Below are 12,802 nucleotides of genomic sequence, written 5' to 3' on the forward strand. Positions count from 1 at the left end.
CAGTTCTGGCAATATCCTTGTAAATCCTCTCTGTCCTCTCTCTCTAGATTAATGATGCTCTTTCTGTAATGAGATGATCAGAACTACCCACGAGACTTGAGGTGAGGAGAATATACAGTTCTAGCGTTACCTCTCTGCTCTTATCCCAGTCTGACAAAGGGAAGGATTCCATATGCCAATCTATTGTTCCACTTTCAGTGATCTGTGGACATTCACTCCAAAGCACTTCAATTCTCATAGAATCCCTACAGTGTGAAAGCAGGCTAGTTGGCCCATTGAATACCCATGACCCTTTGAAGAGCATCCCACCCAGACTCACTCCCTACCGTATCCCTGTAACCCTGCATTTCCCGCGGCTACTCTGCCTAGCCTGCACATCACTGCAGCCTATGGGCAAGATGTGGAGGTGCCGGTGTTGGACAAATTTAAAAGTCATACAACACCTTGGTTATAGTCCAACGGGTTTATTTGAAAGTACAAGCTTTCGGAGTACTGATACCTAATGAAGGAGAAGTGCTTCATAAGCTTGTACTTCCAAATATACCTGTTGGACTATAACCTGGTGTTGTGTGACATTTAACTTGGTTCATTATGGGCAATTTAGCACGGCCAATCCACCTAAACTGCACATCTTTGGACTGTGGGAGGAAACCCACCTTACATCACTTGACTGACGATCGAATGTAGACTGATGGGTCGGTAATTGGCTAGTTTAAATTTGTTGTGCTTTTTGTATTTAGGACATAGCTGGACAATTTTCCACATTTCTGGGTAAGTGTGCATAACTGGACTGGAATACCTTGGCTACGGGTCCTACAGTTCAGAAGCACAAATCTTTAGTTTTTAAAAAAGCTTCCTCTTTCTGGAATGGTGTTTGTTGTTGTTGTCTCTGGTGCCTAGTTAATGCTGAGTGGTCTGTCTGGCTCCATCCCTTTTCGAGAGTTTTGGGTTGTTTATCTGAGTTGCTTGCTTACAGCAGTTTACAGTCGAGAGTGTGGTACTGGAAAAGCACAGCCAGTCAGGCAGCATCCGAGGAGCAGGGGAGTCAACGTTTCCAGCATAAACCCTTCATCAGGATCTCCAGCCTCTGCAGTCTGCACTTTCTCCCAGGGCAACCATGTTACTGTGGCTCTGGACTCGCATGTGGACCAGACCAGGTAAGAACGGTAATTTCCTTTTTTTAAAGGGCATTAGTGTACCAGGTTTGTTATTTCACAATTGACAACGCTTTTGTGGTCATCATTAGACTTCCACCTTTTTATTGAATTCAAATCCCATGATCTGCAGAGGTGGGATTTGAACCGGGTCCCCCCCCCCCCCAGTATGTTGCCTGGTTGTCTGGATTACGAACAACAATGTCACTAGGCCATGGCCTCCTGCACACAAGCTCCCACTGACCTCGTATCCTCAACCTGCTGCACTGTTTGATGGAACTCAAACTAGCTCAAGGAACATCACCTCATTTTAGAGCCAAGGCACTTTAAAATCCTCCAGCTTCAACACAGAGTTTAAATATAATCTCTGCTCTGTTTGTTTCCAAACTGGTGCTATCAGCATCACCTTTTCTTTCACCTTTTCCACCCTGTGCTCCACTATCCTTTTCTCCCTTTCTTCCTTGCCTCTGGACCTGTGCGAGACATGTTACACACAAAATTAGATTAGATTAGATTAGATTACATTACATTACAGTGTGGAAACAGGCCCTTCGGCCCAACAAGTCCACACCGACCCACCGAAGCGCAACCCACCCATACCCCTACATTTACCCCTTACCTAACACTACGGGCAATTTAGCATGGCCAATTCACCTGACCTGCAGGTCTTTGGACTGTGGGAGGAAACCGGAGCACCCGGAGGAAACCCACGCAGACACGGGGAGAACGTGCAAACTCCACACAGTCAGTCGCCTGAGGCGGGAATTGAACCCGGGTCTCAGGCGCTGTGAGGCAGCAGTGCTAACCACTGTGCCACCGTGCCGCCCAAAATGGGGCATGGAAGTAAAATGCTGCATATACCTGGCCCCCCCCATCTATGGGGAGAGAGAAAAGCCGGATAATTTTGCAACCTCCTCTCAGAAGGCAGAGAAGGGTGATTGCTGGAGAGCTACCAAAGCCAGGGGACTGTGTGCCAGAACGGGTCCATGAACACATCCAAACAAGCAGGAGTTTATCAATGGCAGGACTGGCTTCCTCTTCTTTTGGAAGCAATTAATTCCTGGAATTAAAGCCCCAATTAGGGGTCACTAATTAATGTTCTGAGGAGGTAGTGAGTTAAATGGAGACCAGTCTTGTTTCTTACTGTGCAGATGCTGAGGATTTGCAGTATTTTCCGTGTTCTTACTTCTGCGGTATTTTAGTTTGGCATTAATTATTTCTGTGCCTCTTCCCCTTTTAAAAATCTTTCAAATCAGCCTTTTTCCCCCCAATGAATTCAAAATCATTAGTTCCTTCCTGAATTCACCTCTTTCCTGTTTTCAGTGTATATGAGAATATATAATTTTCTCTGCATTCAGCTGGTTTTCATTTTGAAGATCTAAATTCCTCCCAATAAGGAAGAGGCTTGTATTTGTATAGCATCTTTCAAAATCTCAATACATCTCCGAGCAGTTTTAATTTACACTGGAGGTAGTCACTCTTGTAACAAAGTGAATCACAATGACCACTTTGAGCTTAGCAAGTAAAACCTGAGAGAACTGCAGAGGCTGTATTCTGAGGAACGGTCACCGAGCCCAACCCATTTGATATCTCTTCGTACATGCTGCCAGACCTGCTGAGCTTTTCCAGCACCCTCTGGTTTTGTTTGAGCATAGCAAGGCTTGGTGTGACCACTTTACAGATGACCCCCATTCAGTCCAGAAACTTGACCTTGAGATTCCAGTCACTGGTCATCTCAATTCTCTATCCTGCCTTCGCTGCTGATAGTGCTCCAGGGATTGTTACAGCAAGCTGGAGGAACAGTACCTCATCTCTCAATTAGGCACTTTCCGGCCTTCCGGACTCAATACGGAGTTCCACAATTTCTGATCGCAACCTTTCTGCTTCCTTTCTCTTTTGGTATTCCTCTTTTTATTCTTCTCTGCTTCTTCTTTGGTGTTCTTACTTTAGGATGACAGCCATTCACCCCTCCACTAGTCACATCTTTTGTTTTTTAACAATTAAGACATCTGGATGGGCACATGAATAAGAAGGGTTTCGAGGGATATGGGCCACATGCTGGCAAATGGGACTACATTAAGTTAAGCTATCTGCTCAGTAGGGATGCGTTGGTCAGAAGGGTCTGTTTCTGTGCTGTACGCCTCTGTGACTCTACTAGTCCCATTCCCCCCTCTCATTGGCCTTGTGTCGTCAACCGTTTTGTCATTTAATCTCCTGCCTTTTCTTCCATTTTGTTTTTTTCCCACCCTGCCCTCCTTTTCACTTGCTTAAAATCTTTTACATTTCTAGTGAAAGGCCTTTGACCTATGCAGTTAACTCTGTTTCTGTCTTCTTCAGAGATGCTGCCAGACCTGCTGAGTTTCCCCATTGTTTGCTGTTCTGATTGTGTTGAACTCTCTCTGTTATGCTCTTCCATCTACTCCTCCCTCACTGCTATGCGAAGCGTTCTGTTCCTCTGCATCTGGCCTCACAAATCCCTCGGTCCCTTTGCTCTAACCCAGGTTACCATGCCTTTTGTTGATCAGGAGTTAAACTCTGAAATTCTTTCTCTGCCTCTCCATTGTGTCTTCTCTAAGATTCTCCTTAAAACCTCCTCAACTTTAGTTTCAGTTTTGTCTTATCATCGCATGCACCTGGGACTTCATTCTATATCAAAGCGCGATATAAATACAAGTAGTTTGTTGTTGTTGTTCAGCATTCCGCTTCAGTTTTAAGATTTTCAAAGCTCTCTCTTTCTGCGGAAAACTTTATCTTGCATTCCCCTCTGCTACTTGCTGTAACCACCCAAAACGTCAGGTAGGTCACTCAGTGCAAACTGTCACCAGTACCACTCTGAAGTTGGGTGAAATGCGCCCTGGAAAAAATACACAACTGGGCACAGGTAGAGCCATCATAGTATTGAGAAAGGGAAATCACATTTATGTAATTGATTAGGGTTCTTTGAGAAAATAACATGCAAGTTCAGAAAAGATTTACAAGGATGTTGCCGTGGTTGGAGGATTTGTGCTATAGGGAAAGGCTGCACAGGCTGGGGCGTAAGAGGCTGAGGGGTGACCTTATAGAGGTTTATAAATCATGAGGGGCATGGAGAGGGTAATAGACAAGGTCTTTTTTCTGGCGTGGGGGAGTCCAGAACTAGAGGGCAGCACAATGGCTCAGTGGTTAGTACTGCTGCCTCACAGCGCAGGTTCGATTCCAGCCTCAGGCAACTGACTGTGTGGAGTTTGCACATTCTCCCCGTGTCTGCGTGGGTTTCCTCCGGGTGCTCCGGTTTCCTCCCACAAGCCAAAGATGTGCAGGTCAGGGTGAATTGGCCATGCTACCTTGCCCGTGGTGTTAGATGCATTAGTCAGAGGGAAATGGGTCTGGGTGGGTTACTCTTCGTGTGTGGACTTGTTGGGCCAAAGGGCCTGTTTCCACACTGTAGGGAATCTAATCAAATCTAGAGGGCGTAGGGTTTAGGGTGAGTCAAAAAGTGTGGTGCTGGAAAAGCTCGGCTGGTTAGGCAGCATCCGAGGAGCAGGAGAGTTGGCGTTTCGGGCATAAGCTCTTGCTCGCAATGTCGACTCTCCAGCTCCTCGGATGCTGCCTGACCAGCCGAGCTTTTCCAGCTCCACACTTTCTGCAGCATCTGCAGTCCTCTCTTTCTCTCATTGGTTTAGGCTGAGAGGTGGAACGATTTAAAAGGGACCTAAGGGGCAACTTTTTCACACAGAGGGTGGTACGTGTATGGCATGAGCTGCCAGAGGAAGTGGTGGAGGCTGGTACAATTACAACAGTTAAAAGGCATCTGGATGGGTATATGAATAGGGAGGGTTTGGAGGGATATGGGCCAAGAGCTGGCAGGTGGGATTAATAAATTTAGGCTATCTCGTCAGCATGGATGAATTGGATCGAAGGGCCTGTTTCTGCGCTGTACCTCTCTATGACTCTAACTAAGTTAAAAGGGAGCCTGTAAATGTGATGTGTTTGGGTTTCACAGAGTCCCTACAGTGTGGAAGCAAGCCATTCAGCCCATTGAGGGCACACTGACCCTCCGAAGAGCATCCCACTCAGACCCACGCCCCCTACCCATCCCTGTAGCCCTGCATTTCCCATGGCTATCCCACTTAGCCTGCACATAATGGGGCAATTTAGCACGGCCAATTCATTTAACCTGCATATCTTTGGTCTGTGGAGGAAACCGGAGCACCCGGAAGAAACCCACACAGACACGGGGAGAATGTGCAACCTCCACTCAGTCATCCGAGGGCGGATTCATATCCGGGTCCCTGGTGCTGTGAGGCAGCAGTGCTAAACGCTGAACCACTGTGCTGCTCCAATTTCCAAAGGTTACTCCACAAACTCAGAGCTCATGGTGTAGTGGTATTTTACAGATAGAGGATTGCTAAGCTAACAGGAAGCAGAACATAGGGATAAATAGGTCTTTGCCAGGTTGTTAAATTGCAACCAGAGGAGTACCCAAAGGGATCAGTACTGGATCCAAGATTAATTAGATTCTCCAACAATGACTTAGATGAAAAGACTGGAGGTTGGCTGATGTGGTACCACTGTTTAAGAAAGGTGGTAAGGAAAAGCCAGGGAACTATAGACCAGTGAGCCTGGTGGGCAAGTTGTTGGAGGGAATCCCGAGGGATGGGATTTACATGTATTTGGAAAGATAAGGACTGATTAGAGATTGTCAGCATGGCTTTGTGTGAGAAATCATGTCTCACGAACTTGATTAAGCTTTTTGAAGAAATAACAAAGAGGATTGATGAGGGCAATGGATGTGGTCTATATGGACTTCAGTAAGGTGTTCGACAAGTTTTCCCAGGGGAGGTTAGTGAGCAAGGTTAGATCTCATGGAATACAGGGAGAACTAGCCATTTGGATACAGAACTGGCTCAAAGGTAGAAGACAGAGGGTGGTGGTGGAGGGTTGTTTTTCAGACTGGAGGCCTGTGACCAGTGGAGTGCCACAAGGATCGGTGCTGGATCCACTACTTTTTGTCATTTATAAATGATTTGCATGTGAAACATAGGAGGTATAGTTAGTAAGTTTGCAGTTGACACCAAAATTGGAGGTGTATTGGACGGCGAAGATCAGATGGGCCAATGGGCTGAGAAGTGGCAGATGAAGTTTAATTCAGATAAATGCGAGGTGCTGCATTTTGGGAAAGCAGATCTTAGCAGGACTTATACACTTAATGGTAAGGTCCTAGGGAGTGTTGCTGAACAAAGAGACCTTGGAGTGCAGGTTCATAGCAACTTGAAAGTGGAGTCACAGGTAGATAGGATAGTGAAGAAGGCGTTTGGTATGCTTTCCTTTATTGGTCAGAATATTGAGTACAGGAGTTGGGAGGTCATGTTGCGGCTGTACAGGACATTGGTTAGGCCACTGTTGGAATATTGTGTGCAATTCTGGTCTCCTTCCTATCGGAAAGATGTTGTAAACTTGAAAGGGTTCAGAAAAGATTTACAAGGATGTGGCCAGGGTTGGAGGATCTGAGCCACAGGGAGAGGCTGAACAGGCTGGGGCTGTTTTCTCTGGAGCATCGGAGGCTGAGGGGTGACCTTATAGAGGTTTATAAAATCATGAGGGGCATGGATAGGGTAAATAGACAAAGTCTTTTCCCTGGGGTCGGGGAGTCCAGAACAAGGGGGCATAGTTCTCAAAAATTGAGAGGGGAAAGATATAAATGAGACCTAAGGGACAGCATTTTCACAAAGAGGGTTGTGCATGTATGGGATAGCTGCCAGAGGATGTGGTGGAGACTGGTACAATTACAATATTTAAAAGGCATCTGGATGGGTATATGAATAGGAAGGGTTTGGAGGGCTGGGTGCTGGTCAGTGGGACAGCTGGGAGATCTGGTCGGCATGGACGGGTTGGACCAAAGGGTCTGTTTCCATGCTGTACATCTCTCTCCCTATGATCAAATGGATGGCAGCTATTAATACCAATGATGCCAAGAGAGGTGGGGGAAGTACATTTTTAAGAGGAGTAGCGACTCCTTAAAGGAATACAGATAGTTTGAGAGAGTGGATGAAATTTGGCAGATGGAGCGTAATGTGTCTACCATGGCAGGTAGAATAGAAAAGCAGTATTTTATTTAAATGACAAGAGATTGCAGAACTCTGAGGGACAGGGGGATTTGAGTATCCTGGTGTATGAATCACATAAAGTTAATTTGCTGATAAAACAAATGATTCAAAAAGCTAATTCAATAATAATATTTAAAGCAAGGGGAATGAAACATGAAAGGAGGGAAGTGTTTGCTGCAGCTGCATTGTGAGACCACATTTGGAATACCGTTTCAGTCTCCTAATTGGAAAAAGAGAATTGCAGTTCTCTGGAGTGAAGAATCACTCAACTCCATTCCTGTGGTGAAAGACTTCTCTTGTAAAGAAAAGTTGAACAGCTTGGAACTAGGCCCACTGGACTTCAGAAAAAAAGTGAGGTGATCTTATGAAACATGAGGGATTATGAGGGAACCTGCCAGGGAGGATTATGACAGGTTATTTCTCTTTGTAGCGGAGACTGTAGGAAGTACATAATTTATAAAGAGGTTTAGCTCTTAAGATGAGTACTTCTCAAAAAGTTATTATTTTGTGGAATTCTATTCTGTAGAAAACAGTGGAAGGCTGGTTTGCTGAATTCAGGCCTGAGTTAGATAGATAGGGAGTCAGCTATGAGAACACTCCAGCACTCCACCCTCCCCCAAAGTTTAAATGTCCCCTAATGAATGACCCAACTCTGTGCCAATCATCATTCAGAGCATCCTTCCTAAATCTCCCTTTGAATTGCTATAATCTAAGAGAATTCCCCCAGTTTCTTTAACATCTTTAAAGTAGCTGAAATCCCTTATGCTTCCTTTCATTCTAATGGTATTTCTTATCTCTCTCTCTCTCTCTTTATCAGAACTGGAAACTATCCTTCAGCTGAGCCTGGACCAGTGGTTTTTAACAGTTTGATGTAGCTTCTACATCAGGGTTGTTTTGAACCCACATAATCATAAGAACAATTCTTTCCAAGTACTTATTCTAGGAGATATTGAGTGTGTTAGTCTGATGCCCAACACCAATTCCATCCATAAAACCATCCTTTGTGAACGGTTATGGAGTGGCTCAGAGACATTTCCAATGACTTACGTCTGAAGCTGTCTTCTCTGAAGCTTGCAGCTTCTCCTGAGCATTTTTGAGTCCCTCGGATAACTTGTCCAGCTCATCCTCCGTGCCCTTCATTCTCTTCTGTTGGCTCAACAGCTCCTCTTCAACCTGGGGGAAAGGACGAGAAGCAGGCAGAGTCATATCTCACTCAGAAAATACCATCTCGCCCAAATTCCAAGTCTATTTTCCCAGTATATCATTTAAATCTCTGTCCGTTGATTAAGCTGGATAGGAATAAAAGCAAATTACTGCGGATGCTGGAAAATCTCAGCAGGTCTGGCAATATCTGTAAGGAGAGAAAACAGCTGACATTTCGAGTCTAACTGACCCTTTGTCAAAGCTTTGACAAAGGGTCAGTGAGTTTTCTCTCCTTACAGATGCTGCGAGACCTGCTGAGATTTTCCAGCGTTTTTCTCTCTCAAGCTGCATAGGAAGCCTGGTGGTGGGGGAGTAGGCTGGAGTTCAGAGGGAAATGAAAAAGAAAAGGGCAACAAAGTGAGTGATTGAGAAGAGACTGGCAACTAACATGGATAGGAATTCAAAAGTCAAAATGAGAAAGAGTTGGTCATGGTGAAAAGAGCATTGGGGGCCACTTATACAGGTATCCCCCACTTTCAAAAAGGTCACTTTGCTTTTATGAAAGACCTACATTAGTACCTGTTTTCGTGAATCCAAAGAGGATTTTCGCTTTTACGAGAAAAGGTGAAATTTTTCCCCTATAAATGATTGCTTTATGCCATTTCAGCTTACAAAAACTTTCATAGGAACGCTCTACTTTTGGATAGTGGGGGATACCTGTCGAGACCTACGAAAGGATTTTACACCTGGAGGTAGGAGGCATGGTTGAGGTGTTAAATGAATACTTTGCATCTGACTTTAACAAGGAGGAAACATTGCCAAAGTGCTAGAGAGAGAGGAGTTATTTTGAGGCAATGGATGAACAGAAAGTGAGCCAGAGGCTAGGAATGCAGAGAACAGACTGACTGGATCAGTGAACAACATCAGAAACTGGATAAGAGATATTAAAGGAAACGGAATAACCAGAGAGCGAGAATAGGACCCCTCAAGGACCAAAGTGAACACGCATGTGTAGAACCACAGGAGACGGCGAGATCCTGAATGACTATCTCTCCTCTGTGTTTACCGTGGAGAAAGACATGAGGACTTGGGAAGTTAGTGGTAATATCTTGGGGACAGTCCATATCACAGTAGAGGGGGTGTTGGGTGTATTTGAATATATGAAGGTGAATAAATCTCCTAGCCCTGACCAGATATATCCAAGAGTCCTGCAAGAGGCTAGAGAAGAAATTGCAGGCTTCCTGGCTGATATTTTTGCATCATCGTTAGCGACTGGTGGGGTCCCAGAAGACTGGAGGGTAGTGAATGTTTGGCCCTTACAAAGTTTTTTGAAGAAGTAACAAAGAGGATTGATGAGGACAGAGCAGTGGATGTGATCTATATGGACTTCAGTAAGGCGTTTCACAAGGTTCCCCATGGGAGACTGATTAGCAAGGTTAGATCTCATGGAATACAGGGAGAACTAGCCATTTGGATACAGAACTGGCTCAAAGGTAGAAGACAGAGGGTGGTGGTAGACGGTTGATTTTCAGACTGGAGGCCTGTGACCACTGGAGTGCCACAAGGATGGTGCTGGGTCCTCTACTTTTCATCATTTATATAATTGATTTGGATGTGAGCATAAGTGGTACAGTTGGTAAGTTTGCAGATGACACCAAAATTGGAGGTGTAGTGGACAGCGAAGAGGGTTACCTCAGATTACAACAGGATCTGGACCAGATGGGCCAATGGACTGAGAAGTGGCAGATGGAGTTTAATTCAGATAAATGCGAGGTGCTGCATTTTGGGAAAGCAAATCTTAGCAGGACTTATACACTTAATGGTAAGGTCCTGGGAGTGTTGCTGAACAAAGAGACCTTGGAGTGCAGGTTCATAGCTCCTTGAAAGTAGAGTCGCAGGTAAATAGGATAATGAAGGCGGCGTTTGGTATGCTTTCCTTTATTGGTCAGAGTATTGAGTACAGGAGTTGGGAGGTCATGTTGCGGCTGTACAGGACATTGGTTAGGCCACTGTTGGAATATTGCGTGCAATTCTGGTCTCCTTCCTATCGAAATGATGTTGTGAAACATGAAAGGGTTCAGAAAAGATTTACAAGGATGTTGCCAGGGTTGGAGGATTTGAGCTACAAGGAGAGGCTGAACAGGCTGGGGCTGTTTTCCCTGGAGCGTCGGAGGCTGAGGGGTGACCTTATGGAGGTTTACAAAATTATGAGGGGTATGGATAGGGTAAATAGGCAAAGTCTTTTCCCTAGGGTGAGGAGTCCAGAACTAGAGGGCATAGGTTTACGGTGAGAGGGGAAAGATATAAAAGAGACCTAAGGGGCAACTTTTCCGCACAGGGGGTGGTACGTGTATGGAATAAGCTGCCAGAGGAAGTGGTGGAGGCTGGTACAATTGCAACATTTAAAAGGCATCTGGATGGGTATATGAATAGGAAGGATTTGGAGGGATATGGGCCGGGTGCTGGCAGGTGGGACTAGATTGGGTTGGATATCTGGTCGGCATGGACAGATTGGACTGAAGGGTCTGTTTCCATGCTGTACATCTCTATGACTCTATAACTCTTAAGGGCTGTAAAGAAAGCCCTGGTAACTATAGACCAGTAAGCTTAACATCTGTGATGGGTAAGTTGCTTGAGAAGATTCTGAGAGAAACGATATACGTGCATTTGAAAAGACAGGGTTTATTTTTTAGATTCCCTACAATATGGAAACCGGCCCTTCGGCCCAACAAGTCCACACTGACCCTCCGAAGAGTGACCCATCCACACCCTGTATTTACCCCTGACTAATGCGCCTAACACTGTGGGCAATTTAGCATGGCTAATTCACCCTGACCTGCACATCTTTGGACTGTGGAAGTTAACCAGAGCACCCAGAGGAAACCCGCGCAGACACTGGGAGAATGTGCAAACTCTACACAGACAGTCGCCCGAGGCTGGAATCGAACCAGGGTCCGTGGCGCTGGGAGACAGCAGTGCTAACACTGAGACACCGTGTCGCCCTAAAATATGTTTAGGAGTAGTCAGCATGGCTTTGTGCATGGGAGATCATGCCTCACAAATTTGTTACAATTCTTTAATGAAGTGACCAGGAAGGCTGACGAGGGCAGGGTGGTGGACACATAGTCTATATGGATTTCAGTAAGGCCTTTAATAAGGTTCCACACGGTAGGCTGCTCTGGAAGGTTAGATCCCATGGAATCCAGGGGGAGCTGGCAAATCAGATACATGATTGGCTTGATGGTAGGAAGCAGAGGTTAACAGTGGAAGGATGCTTATCGGACTGGAGTCCTGTGACTCGTGGAGAGCCTCGGGGTCGGTGCTGGGTCCATTACTGTTTGTTATCTACAGCAATGATTTGTACAAGAATGCACAAGGCATCATCAGTAAGTTTGCAGATGACACTAAAATAGGATGTATTGTGGACAGTGAGGAAGGTTATCAGAAATTACAGCAGGACCTTGATTAGCTGGGGAAGTGGGCCGAGAAACGGCAAATGGTGTTTAATATGGATAAATGTGAGGGCATGCATTTTGGAAAGTCAAATCAAGGTAGGAGTTCCATGGTGAATGGTAGGGCCTTAAGGAGTACATTGGAACAGAGGGACCCTGGAGTTCAGGTGCACTGTTCTCTGAACGTGGAGTCACAGGTAGACAGGACAGTGAAGGCGACTTTTGGCACACTGGCCTTCATCAGTCAGGGCATTGAGTTTAGAAGTTGGGAGGTTATGTTGCAGTTGTATAGGACAATGACGAGGCGAAAGTGGGTACTGCAGATGCTAGAGTCAAGATTAGAGTGGTGCTGGAAAAGCACAGCAGGTCAGGCAGCATCTGAGGAGCAGGAAAATTGACGTTTCAGGCCAAAGCCCTTCATCAGGAATGAGACTGGGAGCCACGGGGTGGAGAGGACAATGGTGAGGCTGCACTTGGAGTATTGTGTTCAGTTTTGGTCACCTTGCTGTAAGAAGGATGTTATTAAACTGGAAGGAGTGCAGCAGAAAGTTACAAGGATGTTGCCAGGACTCAATAGTCTGAGATACAGCAAGAGGTTGAATGAGCTCTTTCGAGTGTGGAGAGACTGAGAGGGAATCTTATAGGAGTGTATAAGATAATGAGAGACATGGATAGGGTGAATTCACTCAGACTTTTTCTCAGGGTTGGGGAATCAAGGACTAGAAGGTATCAGTTTAAGATTAGAGGGGAAAGGATAAAATGGAACCTGAGGGTCAACAATTTTACACCGAGAGTGGTACGTGTATGGAATGAGCTGCCAGTGGAAGTGGTTGAGGTGGGTATATTAGCAACATTTAAAAGGCATTTGGACAAATACATAGATACGAAAGGATTGGAAGGATATGGGTCAAGTGCAGGGAAATGGGGTTAGTGTGGATGGATATTTTGGTCGGCCCGGACCAGTTTG

The 12,802-nt window shown here is 45.5% G+C and overlaps 1 protein-coding gene across 1 annotated transcript in view; it reads right to left on the reverse strand.

Annotated features, from left to right (window-relative positions):
* LOC122565150 (uncharacterized) overlaps positions 1-12,802 on the reverse strand; it is a 103,038-nt gene that overhangs the window by 45,699 nt on the left and 44,537 nt on the right. The window contains exon 2 of the mRNA XM_087975940.1: positions 8,288-8,413. Coding sequence (XP_087832066.1) covers positions 8,288-8,413 — 126 coding nt within the window. The remainder of the gene's footprint in view (positions 1-8,287; positions 8,414-12,802) is intronic.

Source organism: Chiloscyllium plagiosum, unplaced genomic scaffold (genome assembly GCF_037043375.1).
Source record: "Chiloscyllium plagiosum isolate Xiang-an unplaced genomic scaffold, Cpla_swu_hap1 HiC_scaffold_28, whole genome shotgun sequence".
In the NCBI taxonomy this organism is placed as follows: domain Eukaryota; kingdom Metazoa; phylum Chordata; class Chondrichthyes; order Orectolobiformes; family Hemiscylliidae; genus Chiloscyllium; species Chiloscyllium plagiosum.